We start from the raw sequence: 15527 nt of genomic DNA, 5'->3' as shown, positions 1-15527 counted from the left end.
TATATATCATACCACAGAGACAAATCTGAGAGAAATAATACCAAAAATGCCATCCGTGCCCATTGGTCCTGGTGCCTGTCCAGAGCTTTGTTCTTACTCCAAAGAGGGATTCATGAATGGAAGAAGTGGCCTCAAACCAAGCCCTTCCAGAAGGGGCAGAGAGAAAAAGCTGAGTTCCCAAGTGTTCCCACTTACCTGTTCATCCATGTAACCATTTCCCTACCTACCTATCTACTCTGTATCCATCTACCTACACCCACCTACCCATCTACCCACCTGTCCACACCCACATCCTCCTACTCACCCACCCTGCACCTATCTACCCACTTCCACCTACTCACCTACCCACTCACTCATCTGACTATATCTATCTAGTCATCCATCCTCACACCCATCCTTCTACCCACCCACCCATCCATCCTCCTACCCAGCCATCCATCTCCCTACCCAGCCATCCTCCCACTCATCCATCCTCCTACCCACCCATCCATCCTCCTACCCAGCCATCCATCCTCCTACCCACCCATCCATCCTCCTACCCAGCCATCCTCCTACCCAGCCATCCTCCTCCCCAGCCATCCTCCTCCCCATCCCTCCTCCCACTCATCCATCCATCCATCCATCCATCCATCCATCCATCCATCCATCCTTCTACCCATCTACTCCTACTCATCATCCTCCACTCACCCATCCATCTGTCCATTCTTGCATCTAGGCAGTAGTAACAGATCTTTAGACCCAGCTTGTGCCAGGCCTGCTCTGGAAACTGCCCCTGAGAGAGTCAGCACCGCCCTCGACCCTGGGGGACACTGTGTAGGAGAGAGGATTCAGACCGGTAGGCAGCTGTAGTAGGGTGGGAAGTGGCAAGAGTCGGGGCACCCTTGGAGCTGCTCCTCCTGTGTCTCAGGAACAACTTCCCAGGGATGGCCCTCTTATGTCAGAGTCAGCTGGGAGGGACCGACTACAGCTATCTCAGGAACTTGAGGGCACAAAGGACTAGAGCCTGTGTCTGCCTGGCCTTCGAATTGTCCTGCTGGGGCCAGATTCAAGTCCAGTCGCTTTACTCCCTGACTTTCCCACTTTGTGTCTGGGCTTCTTCCTCTGTGTAGTAAAAGGCTACTGGGTAGTCCACTTATGAGCCAGCTCAATTGTTATGCCTACAAGGAGGAAGCAATCTGTGAGAAGCTATCTGTGGCTACAGCTTCCAACTTTAGGAGAACCAATGTGATTGATTTGTGATGTCTGTACTGGATTGGCTATAGCTGTGAGAGACAGGTCATCAGATTAGGAGGAGAGTGCTGAGATTGATTAGAAATGTCTGCTGTGGTGCAGTACTATGAAGCTTACCACAGTTTTTGCCTTCCACAGACTACATAATACCTATGAGTCCTGCCAGCTTCCTTGATGCAGGGTAGTGAGCCTTTGTGCCACCACCCTCCAAAGCTACCTCCACCCCTCCCCTGGCTCTTATGCCACTTTCCTGTCCCCAGAGTTCAAGCAGAAAGAAGAGTGTACAGTCCGAGGGCGAAGCTTGATCCAGATCAGCATCCAGGAGGACCCCTGGAACCTGCCCAGCTCCATCAGGACCCTGGTGGACAACATCCAGAGATACGTGGAAGGTCAGCGAGGGGGGTGGGGTGTCACATGTGCCGGTGGCCTTTGGCGCCAAGTGTGGACCATGATAATGTTTTTAATGGGCCAATCCCCCTTCTCCAAGCCCAGGGAGGGATGGAACTGCCATTTCCTAATGAACATCCTGTCCTAACTGGGACCCTGGGGACAATCTGTGTTGTCCAAGGACTTATGAACGAGGGACCATTTCTACTGAGGCTATCTGAAGTCAGGAGGCTGGCCTGCTAGACTCATTTCTTCTCAGCAACCCAAACTGGATTCTGTTTGTTATTGAGGCGGCAGGCTGGAGCTCACCAGCCAGCCTGACTGTGTGAACTGTTGCCTGCAGTATCATCCATACAGGAAAGCATGTCTCCTACTGTCTGAGCAGCCAGCTGACTGGGCAGTGCCAGGCAGCCAACCTAGGGCCACGCTTGGGTGAAGACATATGGCACTCACTCTGGTAACATGGCAAGGACCTTTCTAGTTTACCACAGCCCTGGGTCCTCATGTAGCCTGGTGTGTGCCCCATACATCCCATTTGGCACCTGAGTTAGGGACTCCAGAACTAGAAGGTCCCAGGCCAGGGGCCAGTGGAGCAGGAGAGCAGGAGGTACAAAGGTGTTTCCATCAAAGAAGTCTGCACTGATCCCAAGTGCCATCTTGGTTTCCCAAATGGATCTGACTGCTGGGGCAAAATCCTTTGGCTGTTTGACCTCTTCACCTTCTTTGACTTCTCTGGGCCTTTGTTTCTTGGCGTGTGCTACAGGCACTACCATGTATTGCTGTGAGGACAGATGAGTCAGTACACACCAAGCATCAGGGACACTGCCTGGCACAGCTTTGTCCTTAGCCAGTAGTGTGTGCCTGCTCATGCTGTCATCATGCCCACCAAGCGCCTCCCCTGTGCCCCACTAGGGAAGTGCATCCAGGTGGCCAAGTCTAGGGTCCATTCAGATTTTTCTTGGAGGCTTTTTTGGACCTAAGGGCATTGCTGTGAACGAAACTGGCTGATGTTTGACCTCCCTGAGTCAGAAGTGAGCCTTTTCCACATAGTATGGGGCTGTGCCTGGGATATGTGCATATGAGTACATGGCTCTATGCATGTGGGTGTCTGTGAGGATTCACGTGTGTGCATGTGTGTGCGTGTGCATGCGTGCTTAGTGTGTGAACAGAGTGTAGATTGGAGGCTTTGGCTCGAGAGAAAAGGTTGTTGGCTTTAGTATCTGTGGTAGGGACACAGAACAGAGAAGGCTGGCAGGGGGGTCCATCTCCTATGTCCGGGCCCTGGAACTTACCCAGCAAGCATTGAAACTCATAAGCATAGTTCCAGCACCAGAGGTGCCAGAATGCTTGTGCTGTGGTGGGCACTGGTTTGCCATCCCCTCTGCCGGCCATGCTCAGTCACCTCCTCTCTCCTCCCACTTTCCAGATGGGAAGAACCAGCTGCTCCTGGCCCTGCTGAAGTGCACAGGTGAGGACAGCATTCTGAAGGGGCCCCTGGGAGTCCCAGTGGGTGCTGTAGCCATGGCCTGGGGAAGACCCTTCTGCCAGCCAAGTGGCTCACCAGGGCCCTCAGTGCCTGTGCTGAGGAGGCAGCATTTTCCCTTGGCCTCACCAAGAGCTGCGTGAACTTTGCCTCTTCCTCTTGGGTCAAGGGACCAGTTAGGCCCTGGAGCCAGGAACCCTGTCCAGTGCCACCAGCTAGGCCCAGTGGAGGTTGACTGGATACTGGGCAGAGGACCGAGGGTGAGGGAGGCCCTTTGTCAGTTGAGCCTAGCCCCAGAAGAGTGGAGGGTTGGGGCTGCAGGAGGCCTGGTGGTCCTTCCCTCTTCGCTTCCCTTCTAGAAACTTCAGTCCAGGGAGCTGCAGTGGGACCTAGGTCATAAAAAACAGTTGGCCAGACACCAGTTGAAAAGAAGATTGGCTGTTTCCTCCATGGTGCCGGTTGGGGCCGGGGCAGGAGGAGAGTACTCTCAGAATGACAGGTCTTGAATGGGCAGCTTGGCACCACTGGTACTGAGCTGGCCACAGTCTAGAGGTCCTGTGGCCCATGGAGAGATGAATGGGGCAGAGTTGACAGCCTTAGGAAGGACTACACATTAGTTTCTTCAGGAAGCAGACACCTGGGCAGTAGAAGAGTAAGATTTGGGGTAAATTTGTTTGCTTTTGAAGAATTGATTTTTGTGAAACTTGCTTTTGGCAGCTAATTTTCCATTAAAAATTCATCACTGGGGCTGGAGGGATGACTCAGTTGTTAAGAGCACTTGCTGTTCTTGCAGAGGACCCAGGTTCAGTTCCCAGTACCCACATCAGGCAGCTCACAACTGCCTGTAACTGCAGCTCCAGGGGATCTGAAGCCCTCTTCTGGCCTCCAAGGGCACTGTACACTGTACACACAATGGCATACACTCACACCCACACATACCCATCCCCAACACACAAATTTTAAAATAATTCATCACTGACCACTCTGCCCCTTGTGGGTGTGCAGGGCCTTGGGTGTGGGAGCTGGGGGTGGGGATGCTGCTGGAGCAGAACCACCTACCCAGAGGCTCCTGCACCTCTTGCAGACACGGAGCTGCAGCTGCGCCGGGACGCCATCTTCTGTCAGGCCCTGGTGGCCGCTGTGTGCACTTTCTCAGAGCAGCTGCAGGCAGCCCTCAGCTACCGCTACAACAACAACGGCGAATACGAGGACAGCAGCCGCGACGCCAGCCGCAAGTGGCTGGAGCAGGTGGCGGCCATCGGTGCCCTGCTGCACTGGCAGTCCCTGCTGGCACCAGCCTCTGTGGTGAGTGGCCGGGGAGGGGACAGCCGGGGAGGGGAGTGGTTTTCTGAGCATCTGCTGTGGCTGCTGTTACAGGTAGGTTCCCTGGATGAATGGCAGTCCCTCTGCTCAGAGGTGTCCCGGAAAGGAGGCAAAGAAACAAACAAGGAAGATAAGTGGCACAGACCTGTGCTTCTGAGCCTCGGGCAGTTTTACTCCCAGGGTCATGTGGCAGCGTCCTGTACAATCTGGGTTGTGGCAGCAGAGGTACCTAGGGAGGGGAGGGAATTTTACTGACATCTAGTGTATAGAGGCCAGGGGCTGCCGTTCAGCACACACACCACAGCAGCCCCCAATACCAGTCTCTATAGTATCTGATGGCTCAGAGTCCACAGCAGATGGCCCATGGGCAGCACCGCCTCAGCGCCCTCTGCTGGCCACCCCTGAGCACAGCTGCTTTTCCCCAGGAGAGCCACCTTAGCTGGCTCCTAGAAAAGCACAACGGTGGCGTAGAAAGGCACCCAGATACCAGCCCTCACTACCCTCTTTGGGCGGGACACTGGATCCAGTTAACTCACCAGTATCACAAGCACTGAGCTTGCCGCTGGGCCTACAGCTCACTTCCTAGCTGAGAAGTGGTCTGAGAGGAGGGAGGGAGGCAGCCCAGCAGTGGGGTAGCTCGGGAAGCCAGAAAGTTGTAGTGTGGGCTTCCTTTAGGCTGAGTCAGAGCCCAAAGGCTCTGACTTCCTTGGTCAGAGCCGGCTTTCTGGGGAGGCGGCTTTTGAGCTGCAGTCTCTGCCAGTCATAAAAAGGGTCTGAGGAGAGTCTGCTGGGCGAAGGAACAGTACATGCAGAGGCCCTGGGCAGAGGCTGATGTGGCCAGAGGGGAGCAGGCAGGGTGGGGGGCAGGGGCAGGAGATGAGGTTGGTGGGGTGGGCTGTGGATAAGAGACTTAGAAACAGCAGAGCAGGCAAGTCATGTAAGCTGGGTGAAATTTTGAATGTTCACATGTAATTCTGGGGAGGGCAGATGAGGAAAATGGACAGAGAAGGGAAACCTCTGGGATGTCCTGCTGAGACGTGATGGTAACCAGGATTGGGAAGAGGTTGGGAGGTTGGAAGGAGGTGGACTGGCGTATACCCTGGCCATCGGCCCATTTGGCTTGGTCATAGCTGGTGTGTGGGGTGAGGGGACCAGGACATGGAAAGCCGTGAGGTTTGGTCAGGGAACTGAAGAGCCCAAGGGACTGAGGAAGGAAGTGCAGACATTCATGGAGTCAGTTGGGTTTGGGATAGTGACGTTACTGGCTTGGTGTGGCTCCAGTGTGGCCACAGAGGGATCAGAACAGGGGTGAGTTCTGGCCCTTGGTGTGACGGGGCCATGGAGTGAGCCATGTGAGTCCTTCCCACCATACCCTCTCCCTGCAGAAGGAGGAACAGATCATGCTGGAGGACATCTGGGTGGCCCTGTCAGAACTGGATAGTGTCACCTTCTCTTTTAAGCAGCTGGACGAGAACTCGGTGGCTAGTAAGTGAGCCCTCCCATCCTGCCCTGAGAGTCAGGCCTCCCTGTTCCTCCCCTGACACCAGGCCAGCAGCCCAAGCTGACCTGGTCCCCAGTGCTTCAAACTTCACATCCCAACATGCATCTCAGAGCCAGGTTTTGGGGAGCACGTGGAAAAGGAGGGGCACGTTAGTTGCTGTTCTTGTTGCTGCAGTAGAACACCTGGCAAAAGCAACGTAAGGATGGAAGGGTCGGTTCGGACTTGTGGTTTGAGGGTGCAGGCCGCCATGGTGGGGAAGGCCTGGCAGCTGCATCCAGTCAGGAAGCAGAGGGAGATGAACACCTTTGTTTGGCTCAATTTCTCCTTTCAATTCAACCCTAGACCCAACCCAGGGAATGGTGCCACCCATATTTAGAGTGCCCCCCCGTTAACCAAATCTAGAAAATCCCTCCCAGATATGCTCAGAGGTTCATTTCCATGGTGATAAATCCTATCTAGTCAACAAGGTTAACCATCACAAGAGGCTTCTCTTCTCCTAAGCCTGACACTCTGTGATAGCTCATAGGACAACAGCAGGCAGCTCTCCTGAGTTCTGCCCTGGAGGCACCCATCTTTCTCCTGAAGACTTGTTGAAATTTGTAATGGTTAGGACATAATTAGCTAAGACCCTTAAGTCCATTCTTCCTTCTTTAGTTATCTTTTTGTTTGGGTTTCATTTCTGGTTTTTGAGACAGAGTTTTAACCTGTAACCCAGACTGGCTTCAAACTCACAGCAGTCCTAGCTCAGTCTCCCAAATGCAGTGATTGCAGGCATGAACCGCCTTCTTTTCTTCCTCCCACCTAAGTGCCCACAAAACCACCCACTGCTCATTGCCCGGCTGCCCTCTGGTCCATGTCTGGGCAGTGGCACTCATCAGGCAGTTCTGTGTTCTGGCCACAGTGCAGGGCTCCAGGCATGGTTCCTGCCTTCACCAAGGGCCAAAGCCTCGTCCCTGGCTGTTTGTACTCACTGTGCTGTGGGACCTGTCCATCTAGGGCTGCGACTTGGATCTCCTTCTAGTCTGGTGCTGTCTGAGTACAGCCTCTGAGCCACCCAAACCTGGAACTTGCTGGAAAAGCTAATTCTCAGCCAAGCCCCATACTTGCATCAGAAATTCGGGGATGGAAACCAGACATCTGTGTGTCACAGCCCTTCAGGGCACCCAAAGTTCCTGGATATGAGGACTCTGTCCCTGCCAGTGTTCCTTGGCCTCGTTTCATTGCCCTTTGCAAAAAGCCCTTTAGTTGTTTCCCCCTGGAAAGTTAAGTTTTGGGTTGAGCTGGGCTCAGGGAGAAGCAGTGATCAATTAGTGATGCCTGCACAATGCTGTGCTTGGTAGGCTCCAAAGCCACACTTTGCCAGCCCTGCCATAAGCTCCTCCTTACTGGTGCTGATAAGATGCAGGCCCCATTTGTGAGCAGTTTATGCCAGGTAGGAGCTCTGAGGTGCCATGCAGGAAGGAGGTCATAGGAGTGCGGGGGTTGGGGAGCTAAAAACCCTACCCCAGCTCCCCCAGGGGCAGAGTCAGTCTGGGAGGGCCAAGAGTGAAGCATTGGGGATCCAGGGACAGTGGAAACAGGTAAAGAGGCTGCTCTGTGGGGTGGGAGTGTCTGAGGCTATCCTCAGGAAGTGGGAGATCTGAGGCTATCCTCTGAGATGGGGAGGTCAGGAAGGGCCCTGTATGTCTCTCGGGTGAGTAGACATGGAAATCCCAGCGTGCCATTCTAAGGTTGGGAAGACAAGAGGTCTGAGGCTGTCCCTATGAGGTGGGAGGGCTGGAGGTCCGAGGCTTACCCTCTGGAGCAGGAGGCTCTAAACTTCCCTGGTATGGCTGTGCCAGGGCTCCCCACTGGTGTTGCTGGTGAGCCACACTGCTTGCCTCCCTTTCCACAGACACCAACATCTTCTACCACATTGAGGGTAGCCGGCAGGCGCTGAAGGTGGTCTTCTACCTGGACAGCTTCCACTTCTCCAGGCTGCCCTCACGCCTGGAAGGTGGGGCCAGCCTCCGGCTGCACACAGTGCTCTTCACAAAAGGTGAGCAGCCAGACAAGGGGACCCGGGGGGAAGGCAAGACCCCCAAGCATCCTGGGGCCCAGCACCTGCCCTCCTTTGCCTTCCATCACAGCTCTGGAGGGCGTGGAGGGGCCACCCCCAGGCAGCCAGGCAGTGGAGGAGTTGCAGCAGGAGATCAACTCGCAGTCGCTGGAGAAGGTGCAGCAGTATTACCGCAAGCTCAGGTAGCTGTCAGTGTTGGGGACAGCATGGAAGGAAGCCCACGGGAAGAGGGCACAGATACAAAGCCACAGGCAGGCCCTCGCTCCGCAGAGTGACCAGCACCCTCTCAAGCACCTACTGGTGTCTGGCCCTCAGTCCGCATGGTCTCTCAGCAGTGTGCACAGAGCGCTTGTAACTCATTTTATAGCTGAGGACACTGAGGCCCAGAGAGCACACACAGCTCACCCAAGGCTCAGATAGTGCTGAGCCAGGACTCTTAGTCTCTTGAGTTTGGCGTAGGGGCTGGGATCCTTGGCTTAGAGTTAAGAGGCATGGCTCCTGGCACTGGGTCCTGCGTGGAACAGCACTTACAGAGACAAGTGGGGACAGGGCAGGGGACAGATTTATTTTTAGGAGGATGCACAGCCCTCCCCACCAAAGCTGCTAAGATCTGTAACTCCCACTATAGCCACCCTCGACCACACCCATAACCATACCTTCAACCATACACTTGATCTACCACAACCACACTCTCAAATACCAGGCTCCTAAACCAGAGCCTTGAGCACACACCCCAACCAGGGCCCCTCTGGAATCCCTGCAGCAGAACGAGGCCGGGAATGGCCCAGTTTTCGTGGTGAGGGTGAAGCTCCTGTGCATTCGCCCTGTAAGAACACTCAGTGAACAGCTGACAGCTGGGCCTGTTGCTTGGCTGCTGCTGTCATCCTCATTTCTTCAGTTCCAGTTCACAGAGACTGACTCTGGGCCCCACTCTGTCCTAGGTGCTCATGTAGGACTCAGCAGAGAGCAAAACCAGTCCAGTTCTTCATGAGCATGTGTTCTGTCAAGGCTGGGCTGCCAAAATCTGGCCCACCCTTGTGTGTAAATAAAGTTTTATCAGCACACAGCCATGGCCATTCCTTTATGTATCCTTTGTGACTTTTTTACTGTACAGGACAGAAGACTGGTTCCTGAGGCCTAATGCTTACTGCTTGGCCCCGTATGGAAAGTTTTAGACAGGGCGATGGATAAACAGAGCCCTGTGCCAAGTGCAAGATGCTGAAGAGAGAAAGCAGTGATGGGGATGGAGTGGGAGGGTGCAGGGCTGATGGGCAGGGTAGTCAGGCAGAGGTGGTGTTGAGACCCGGAGGCTCCTTCTTGCTTCTGGGGCAAATGGAGGAGCAAGTGATAGTGGGCATGTAGAGCCCTGCAGGGGAGCCCAGTGACCCCTCTGAGAGTCTTGGGAGGGTGTAGGGCAGTGGCTGCAGAGATCGAGACCCAGAGCAGGGCTGGAGGATGTAAGTGTGGTGGACAGACCTTCAGTCCCATCTGTCTCTCTCAGGGCGTTTTACCTGGAACGGTCTAACCTGCCCACGGATACCAACAGCACAGCCGTGAAGATTGACCAGGTGTGCCACCACTCCCTTGAAACTTGGGCAGGGTGGGGACATTTGGGCCAGGGGTCAGCACAGGCCTAGCACCAGCCCTAACCAGATTCAGGCCCAGAAGCCTCTGAGGCCCCTTAGCCCCTCCTCTAGGTGGTCTCCCAGGCTTGCTTCTGCCTTAGGTGACTTATTCTGCATCTCTCTTGCTTGGGGGGCTTTTTCATGACCCCCCTCTTTGTCATGACATTTCTGAGGGTCAAAGTGGTGAACCTCATGAGGGGTGTAGCTCCACACAGTATTTCTTTGTTTGTTGCCAGACATTTAGAAATCAAAATTTCTCCATAAAGATAGAGAGGTTAATCTGCTTCTCAGCTTTTTGTCTAAGACCAAGTGTAGCTCCTGCTTTTGGCAATTTAATGCCTGCCTCGTCGGCTCCCTGAGGCTGGTAAAGCAACAGCGACGAAGTTGAAGCTTCCAGCTGCTCTTGAGAAATGGAAGGATCTGAGGTCTAGCTGTTAGGTCAATTCCCACGTAGTACCAGACTATGGCAGTATCACACTGGCACATTGTTGGGGGAAACTAAGGGCAGAAGGGAGTCTTCTGACGGGTTTGGAGAGGATAAGACAGGTATTTGTTCTGGCTTAGGTAGAACTGGGAAGAACCAAGTTGGAAGGTCAGACCTGAAACCCAGGGAACACTAAATGCCAGGTTATAGGGCAGTGGGAGCTACCGATGGTTCTTGAGCTCTGAGAGGGGAGCTGGAGGACAGCTGTATAAGATAATGAAGGCCAGTGGAGCCCCTGAACCCCTGGACACCTATTGCACCCCTCACAGCTGATACGTCCCATCAATGCCCTGGATGAGCTCTGCCGCCTCATGAAGTCGCTCGTGCACCCTAAACCTGGCACCACGGGGAATCTGGGTGCTGGCCTCATCCCTGTCTCTTCTGAGCTCTGCTACCGCCTGGGGGCTTGTCAGATCACCATGTGCGGCACTGGCATGCAACGGTGAGCCTGAGCCAAGGCTGGATGGGACATGGGTGGCTGGGCAGGTCTTGGGGGCCCAGACAAGGATGTAGGAGGGCTAGGTTCAAATTCCCTGTTCTTGACCTCAGCTTGTCTTCCTGTGAAATGGGGCAGCTGGTGTCTGTGAGCCTGAGTGGCCTGTGTGTTGAACAGAACTCAGATTCCTGTGCGAGAGTCAGGTTGGGTGGCTCTGCCCTGGCTTCACCCAGTACAAATGTTAGTCTTAGCTCACCTTCCCTGGCAGAACTGGCCTCCTGCCTCCCTGGCCTTTGTCCTGCCTTCTGCCCATTGCCCTGGATGCTTGCCCCAGAGAGAAAGATGTTCCTTCCCAGGGCCTGCCCTCCCTGAGTACTGCCCCCTCAAGCCCTCGTCACCCACACTCAGAACCTCATTAAGTGTCTGTGTGTCCTCTGCCACCTCAGCACGGGGCAGCTCTGTGAGGGCAGGGACCTAGGATGGTGTCCTGCATGTGGCAGATACCCGATACACATGGATAATCGGACCAGCAGGCGGGTGCACACTGAATGGGTCGCTTTGCCAGGGTCCGTGCAGGGGAACTGCTGCCTCCTCATAAGTAGCGAGCCAGTGAGGAACTGTTCTGGGCCTGCTTAGCTGGGGCAGCTTTGCTCTCCAGGGACATCCTGCGGTATCTGGTACAGAGTGGGAAGCAGAGTTGGTGAATAGCAGATGGAGGCTAGGGAAGCTGCTGAGCGTCCCATAGCGCAGGGGAGGCACATGGCATCAGTGGAGCCCAGTGTTACAGTCAGGGAAACAGCTACAGCTTACAAGGTAACTAAAATAAGAATTAGAGGGGTCTGGCTGCCCGCCCAGTCTTAGACTCGGGAGTAGATGTGGGGCACACTTTCTGTGTCCCTCTCTGATCCCCAAGACAGCCTTTTAAGAGCTTTCCCACAGCCTGTGGGATGTGAGAAGCACACATTGAGGGGCTGGGGGGGGGGTGAGGGCTGTCAGGAGGATTAAGTGGAGGGTCCAGGCACCCCCTGAGATAGTGGATACCTGGAGAGAGGGAGGAGGTGAGGCGGTAGTGGGCAGAATGTGGCTCCATCTCAGCTGTGCCCTCATCCATGACAGGAGCACCCTGAGTGTGTCCCTGGAGCAGGCAGCCATCCTAGCACGGAGCCATGGGTTGCTGCCCAAGTGTGTCATGCAGGCCACGGACATCATGCGCAAGCAGGTGAGGCCATCACGCCATGAGCATCACGGCCAGGGACCCTGAGCTCAGCCCTGTGGGAGGTGTCTCATTTTGGCTGGGCACCCTCAGCCCTGGACACCTCGGTCTCAGGTGTTCAAGCCTGTTACCCCACCCAGCTCCTGCTTCTCCAGGTGCCCTGAGCTTGACAGGGCCCAGGTCTGACACCAGTTCTTTCCAGGGCCCCCGAGTAGAGATTCTGGCCAAAAATCTCCGAATCAAGGACCCGATGCCCCAGGGTGCACCACGGTGAGTGGCTGCCCACCCCCTTCCAGCCCCATTGAGACCAAGGCCTGGGTTGGCATCAGATTCCTGGTCTTGCCCCAGGGAGAGCCGCCCCTGCAGGACTCTGCTTTGGATGCCATAGCCGTGGCTTGGCTTGCTCTCTGACTGCAGACAAGGTCTCTAAGGCATGGTTGTTGGGAGGGACCCTTCCCCCTTCTCCACTCCCATCCGCCTCCCCTGACTGACTCTGCCAGTCTTGTGACCACACCCTCCTGTCCTCTTCATCTGTCAGCTCCCTGTCAGCTCCCTATGGTATCCAGTCCTTCTCCAGCCCCTTGAGGGGTCATGACTCCTCAGTCCACTGCCCGCTCTGCTACCACCAGCTGCTATGAGTCTCAATAAGTGCAGCTTGTTTTGGAAGTGGCTTGACTCCTAAGGAGTTGCAAACTTGCCACAGAGTCTGGTGACTTAAGGCAGCTTCTCCCAGTCACAGTGTTCCATGGAAGCCTTGTGTCCCCAAGACCAGGGTCTTGGTGTACCACTAGCCACACCCACCATCTGTTCCTGCTCTTCAGTTGTCCCCGATCTTCTCTGTGCTCTTGTGGCGCCTGCCCTGCTCCAGGCACGGTGTCATCTGCACCTCTGTAAACCCAGTTGACTCCAGCAGCAGCCCCGTGAGCAGCCCATTGACAGGTGGGGCACTGAAGCCCAGTGTCTTGCCCAAGGTCACACGGGTAGTGGAGCTGGGGTGCTCACCCAGGCAGTGGCACTCAACTGTCACCAACACGTCATAGAGGAGCTTTGCTTACCCGTCACCACAGTGGCCTTCTGTCTGACCCTAAAGTCATCCCTACTGTGGGTCCTTCTCCTTGATGCCCAGCATACACAGTGTCACCCCTCAGGACCCTTTCTAAAAATGAGGCACCATCAGGGCTCCAAGCAGAGAGGCTCAAAAATCTATGGATGGGGAGAAATGTAGGGCTATTGCCCAGTGTCTGAACCCTGTGTCTACCTAAATACACATGCTGGGTTTTGTTTTTGTTTTTGTTTTATGTAGCCCTGGCTAGCCTAGAACTTACTATGTAGACCAGGCTGACCTTAAACTCACAGATCCACCTGTCTCTGCCCCGTGAGTGCTGGGATTAAAGGAGTATGCCACCACACCAGGATATACATGTAATTTGTACACACCCTGCCAGCCTCTAGAAACTGCCCAAGGGTGGGACAGGGTGGCACGGGACACATCAGAGCTCATCACCCCACATCTTTTTCTGGGTGTGCATTACTTGCCCAAGTCAAAAGAGAATAGCCATATGTGGTGGTCACCCAGGCCCCTCCTCATGTTCTCTGTCCCCACCCACCAGCCTCTATCGCCTCTGCCAGCCTCCAGTGGATGGAGACCTCTGAACACCGACATGCCCATGTTTGACCACCTGCCTCAACAGCTGCAACGTGGGAAAGCATAGAAGGGTCGCAAGGTGGCCCGATGCGTCTGCCCCAGCTGTGTCTGCCCAGCCTCCCCTGCCACCACCATCCAGGACAGCCTGTGCCCACACTCACCAAGGCTCCACGGGATTGCTTCTAATTCTTCTGGGCCGGCACATTCACCACATTTCTTCCTGAAATGGGAGGGCTGCTGGGGGCAGCCATGACCTGGACTCCTGTACCTACCGAAGTCCCTTACATTGGGAAAGGCCACAGGGTCCTGTAGCTGGAGGCCCTCAGACCCTTGGATGACTGCACTTTGAACCTGGGTCCTCCCCAGGGCCACATTCCAGGAGATCTGCTTATGTCCTCTCCTGCTTGAAGCTTCCAGACGCACCCCTCATCCTGTACTAACCGCTCAGCAGACTTGGGACAGCCTGGCCCCTGCCAAGAGAGGACACAGGGCTTAGCAACTGTCACCTTGAGGACACACAAGAACCTCGCCAACTTCCAACATGGTCTACATGCAACCTTCAGAACTTGAAGCTACCAGCTCTGGGCACCAGATGGGCTCAGACGTTAACTTATATGGTGTGACATCTCTGTGGTTTGTATTTTGGGTTTTTTTTTTTTCTTATTGGTGTTGTCAAGTTTTTTTTTTTTCCTCCTAAGCTTTTATAAGTATGTATTTGACATTTTAAATTTCAGAGAAAAGTATATTGCCTAATGGGACCAACATAAGATATTATTGACAACTTTATCCAGTTCTACTAAAAACAAAAGAAAAACAACTAAATTATTGAAACAGTTTATGACATTGTTATTTCCTAATATTAGAGTCATGAGGTGGCTCACAGGTCCACTGGTTCCTTCCCCTGCCTCAGTGCCCCAAAGTCTGGCCCACATGGACTTTGCTATCGGAATGACTGGCCCAGGGTTTGAGAGATGGCCAGGCCGAGTTGTGACTTAGGGCTGGGCTGTGTTAATGTTTGCAGGGCATTTAGGACTTCTCAGAGAGCCAGAGGCAGGCGCCCCCACACCTACTTTCAGGACAGGTCGGGGGCACTGCACATGGGGACCCCTTGACTGTCCCCCAGCTTCTGAACATCTGCAGGGAAATGTCACCACATAGGAGGAAGGGGGACTACTTGTCACCCTGGCTGGCTGTGAGGTTGGGGGTGGGTCCTCTCAGTCCCCAGGGTCCACCTTCCTCTTACCACAGAGCTAGCTTTGTTGCTGTGTCTTGTTTCTATATAGAAAACCAAGGCCCCATGTTAGCCCTGCTGAGGGGAACAGGGAACAGCCCCAAGGGCCAGGGCGTCATAGCTGGTTTATTTTAAAATGTACAGATCCTTCTCGTTAAATTCGTGATAGATTTTTTTATTATTAAAAGTCAGTTTATGATACAAAGAAGGTGTGGTGATCTGCTTATTTGGTGATGAGTGGGGTGCGGTGGGTCCCAGCTCTGAAAGCTACATGGAGGATAGCATAGATCCTGGCCAGCAGCCTCCCTGAACCAATAGCCTCACCACTCCATGCCTCAGTTTCCTCCTCTGTAACGGGAACAGCAGGACCCTTGCGGAGAGCCAGGCTCAAACTGCCTGAGATTGCAAGGCAGCTGTTGCAGCCCATACATAACAATTTTTTAACCTTGAAATTCAGCCTTATTTTGGATTCTAAGCTCTCATTTCATTATTGACAAGAGAGGAATGTGGCTTGTGTTTCCAGAAGTTTCCTGCCCTGTGCTGGGTGTTTTCCATTTGTACAGAGAGCAGGGAAGGTCTCCAGAGGCAGCCTGTGAGCTGAATTTGATCTGCACTTAGCCTGCCCCTTCCTTGGGTCCTCTCTCCCTCTTCCTCTATCCTCGCTCTTTCCCTCTCTCCCCACTTTCCCTTCCCCCATCTTTCCTTCCCTCTCCCCTACTCACTTCCTCTTCTCTCTCCTTCCTGTCCTTCCTCCCGTGCCACACGTTGGCAAACACCGGCACCTGTGAGGTTTTTTGGACTGACCGTTTGAAGGCCTGGCTACCCTGGGAATGCTCCCCGAGCCGATGTTCAGCCCTGTACAACCATCTCACAGAAGAGTCCTCCTAATCTCCCTTTTCATCTGCCCCAG

General features: G+C 54.3%; 1 protein-coding gene across 1 annotated transcript in view; it reads left to right on the top strand.

Moving 5' to 3' along the window:
- Nucleotides 1–14825, top strand: part of Prex1 (phosphatidylinositol-3,4,5-trisphosphate dependent Rac exchange factor 1) — a 170216-nt gene extending 155391 nt beyond the window's left edge. The window contains exons 30-40 of the mRNA XM_008827461.1: nucleotides 1491–1619; nucleotides 3044–3085; nucleotides 4185–4405; nucleotides 5809–5908; nucleotides 7819–7962; nucleotides 8054–8165; nucleotides 9485–9551; nucleotides 10362–10534; nucleotides 11645–11747; nucleotides 11944–12011; nucleotides 13352–14825. Of these exons, the coding sequence (XP_008825683.1) occupies nucleotides 1491–1619; nucleotides 3044–3085; nucleotides 4185–4405; nucleotides 5809–5908; nucleotides 7819–7962; nucleotides 8054–8165; nucleotides 9485–9551; nucleotides 10362–10534; nucleotides 11645–11747; nucleotides 11944–12011; nucleotides 13352–13394 (1202 nt within the window). The 3' untranslated portion in view covers nucleotides 13395–14825. The remainder of the gene's footprint in view (nucleotides 1–1490; nucleotides 1620–3043; nucleotides 3086–4184; nucleotides 4406–5808; nucleotides 5909–7818; nucleotides 7963–8053; nucleotides 8166–9484; nucleotides 9552–10361; nucleotides 10535–11644; nucleotides 11748–11943; nucleotides 12012–13351) is intronic.
- The last annotated feature ends 702 nt before the right edge of the window (nucleotides 14826–15527 follow it).

The sequence above is a fragment of the Nannospalax galili genome, unplaced genomic scaffold (assembly GCF_000622305.1).
Source record: "Nannospalax galili isolate Female #2095 unplaced genomic scaffold, S.galili_v1.0 scaffold492, whole genome shotgun sequence".
Taxonomy (NCBI): domain Eukaryota; kingdom Metazoa; phylum Chordata; class Mammalia; order Rodentia; family Spalacidae; genus Nannospalax; species Nannospalax galili.
This window is presented reverse-complemented; position numbering and strand designations above follow the sequence as displayed.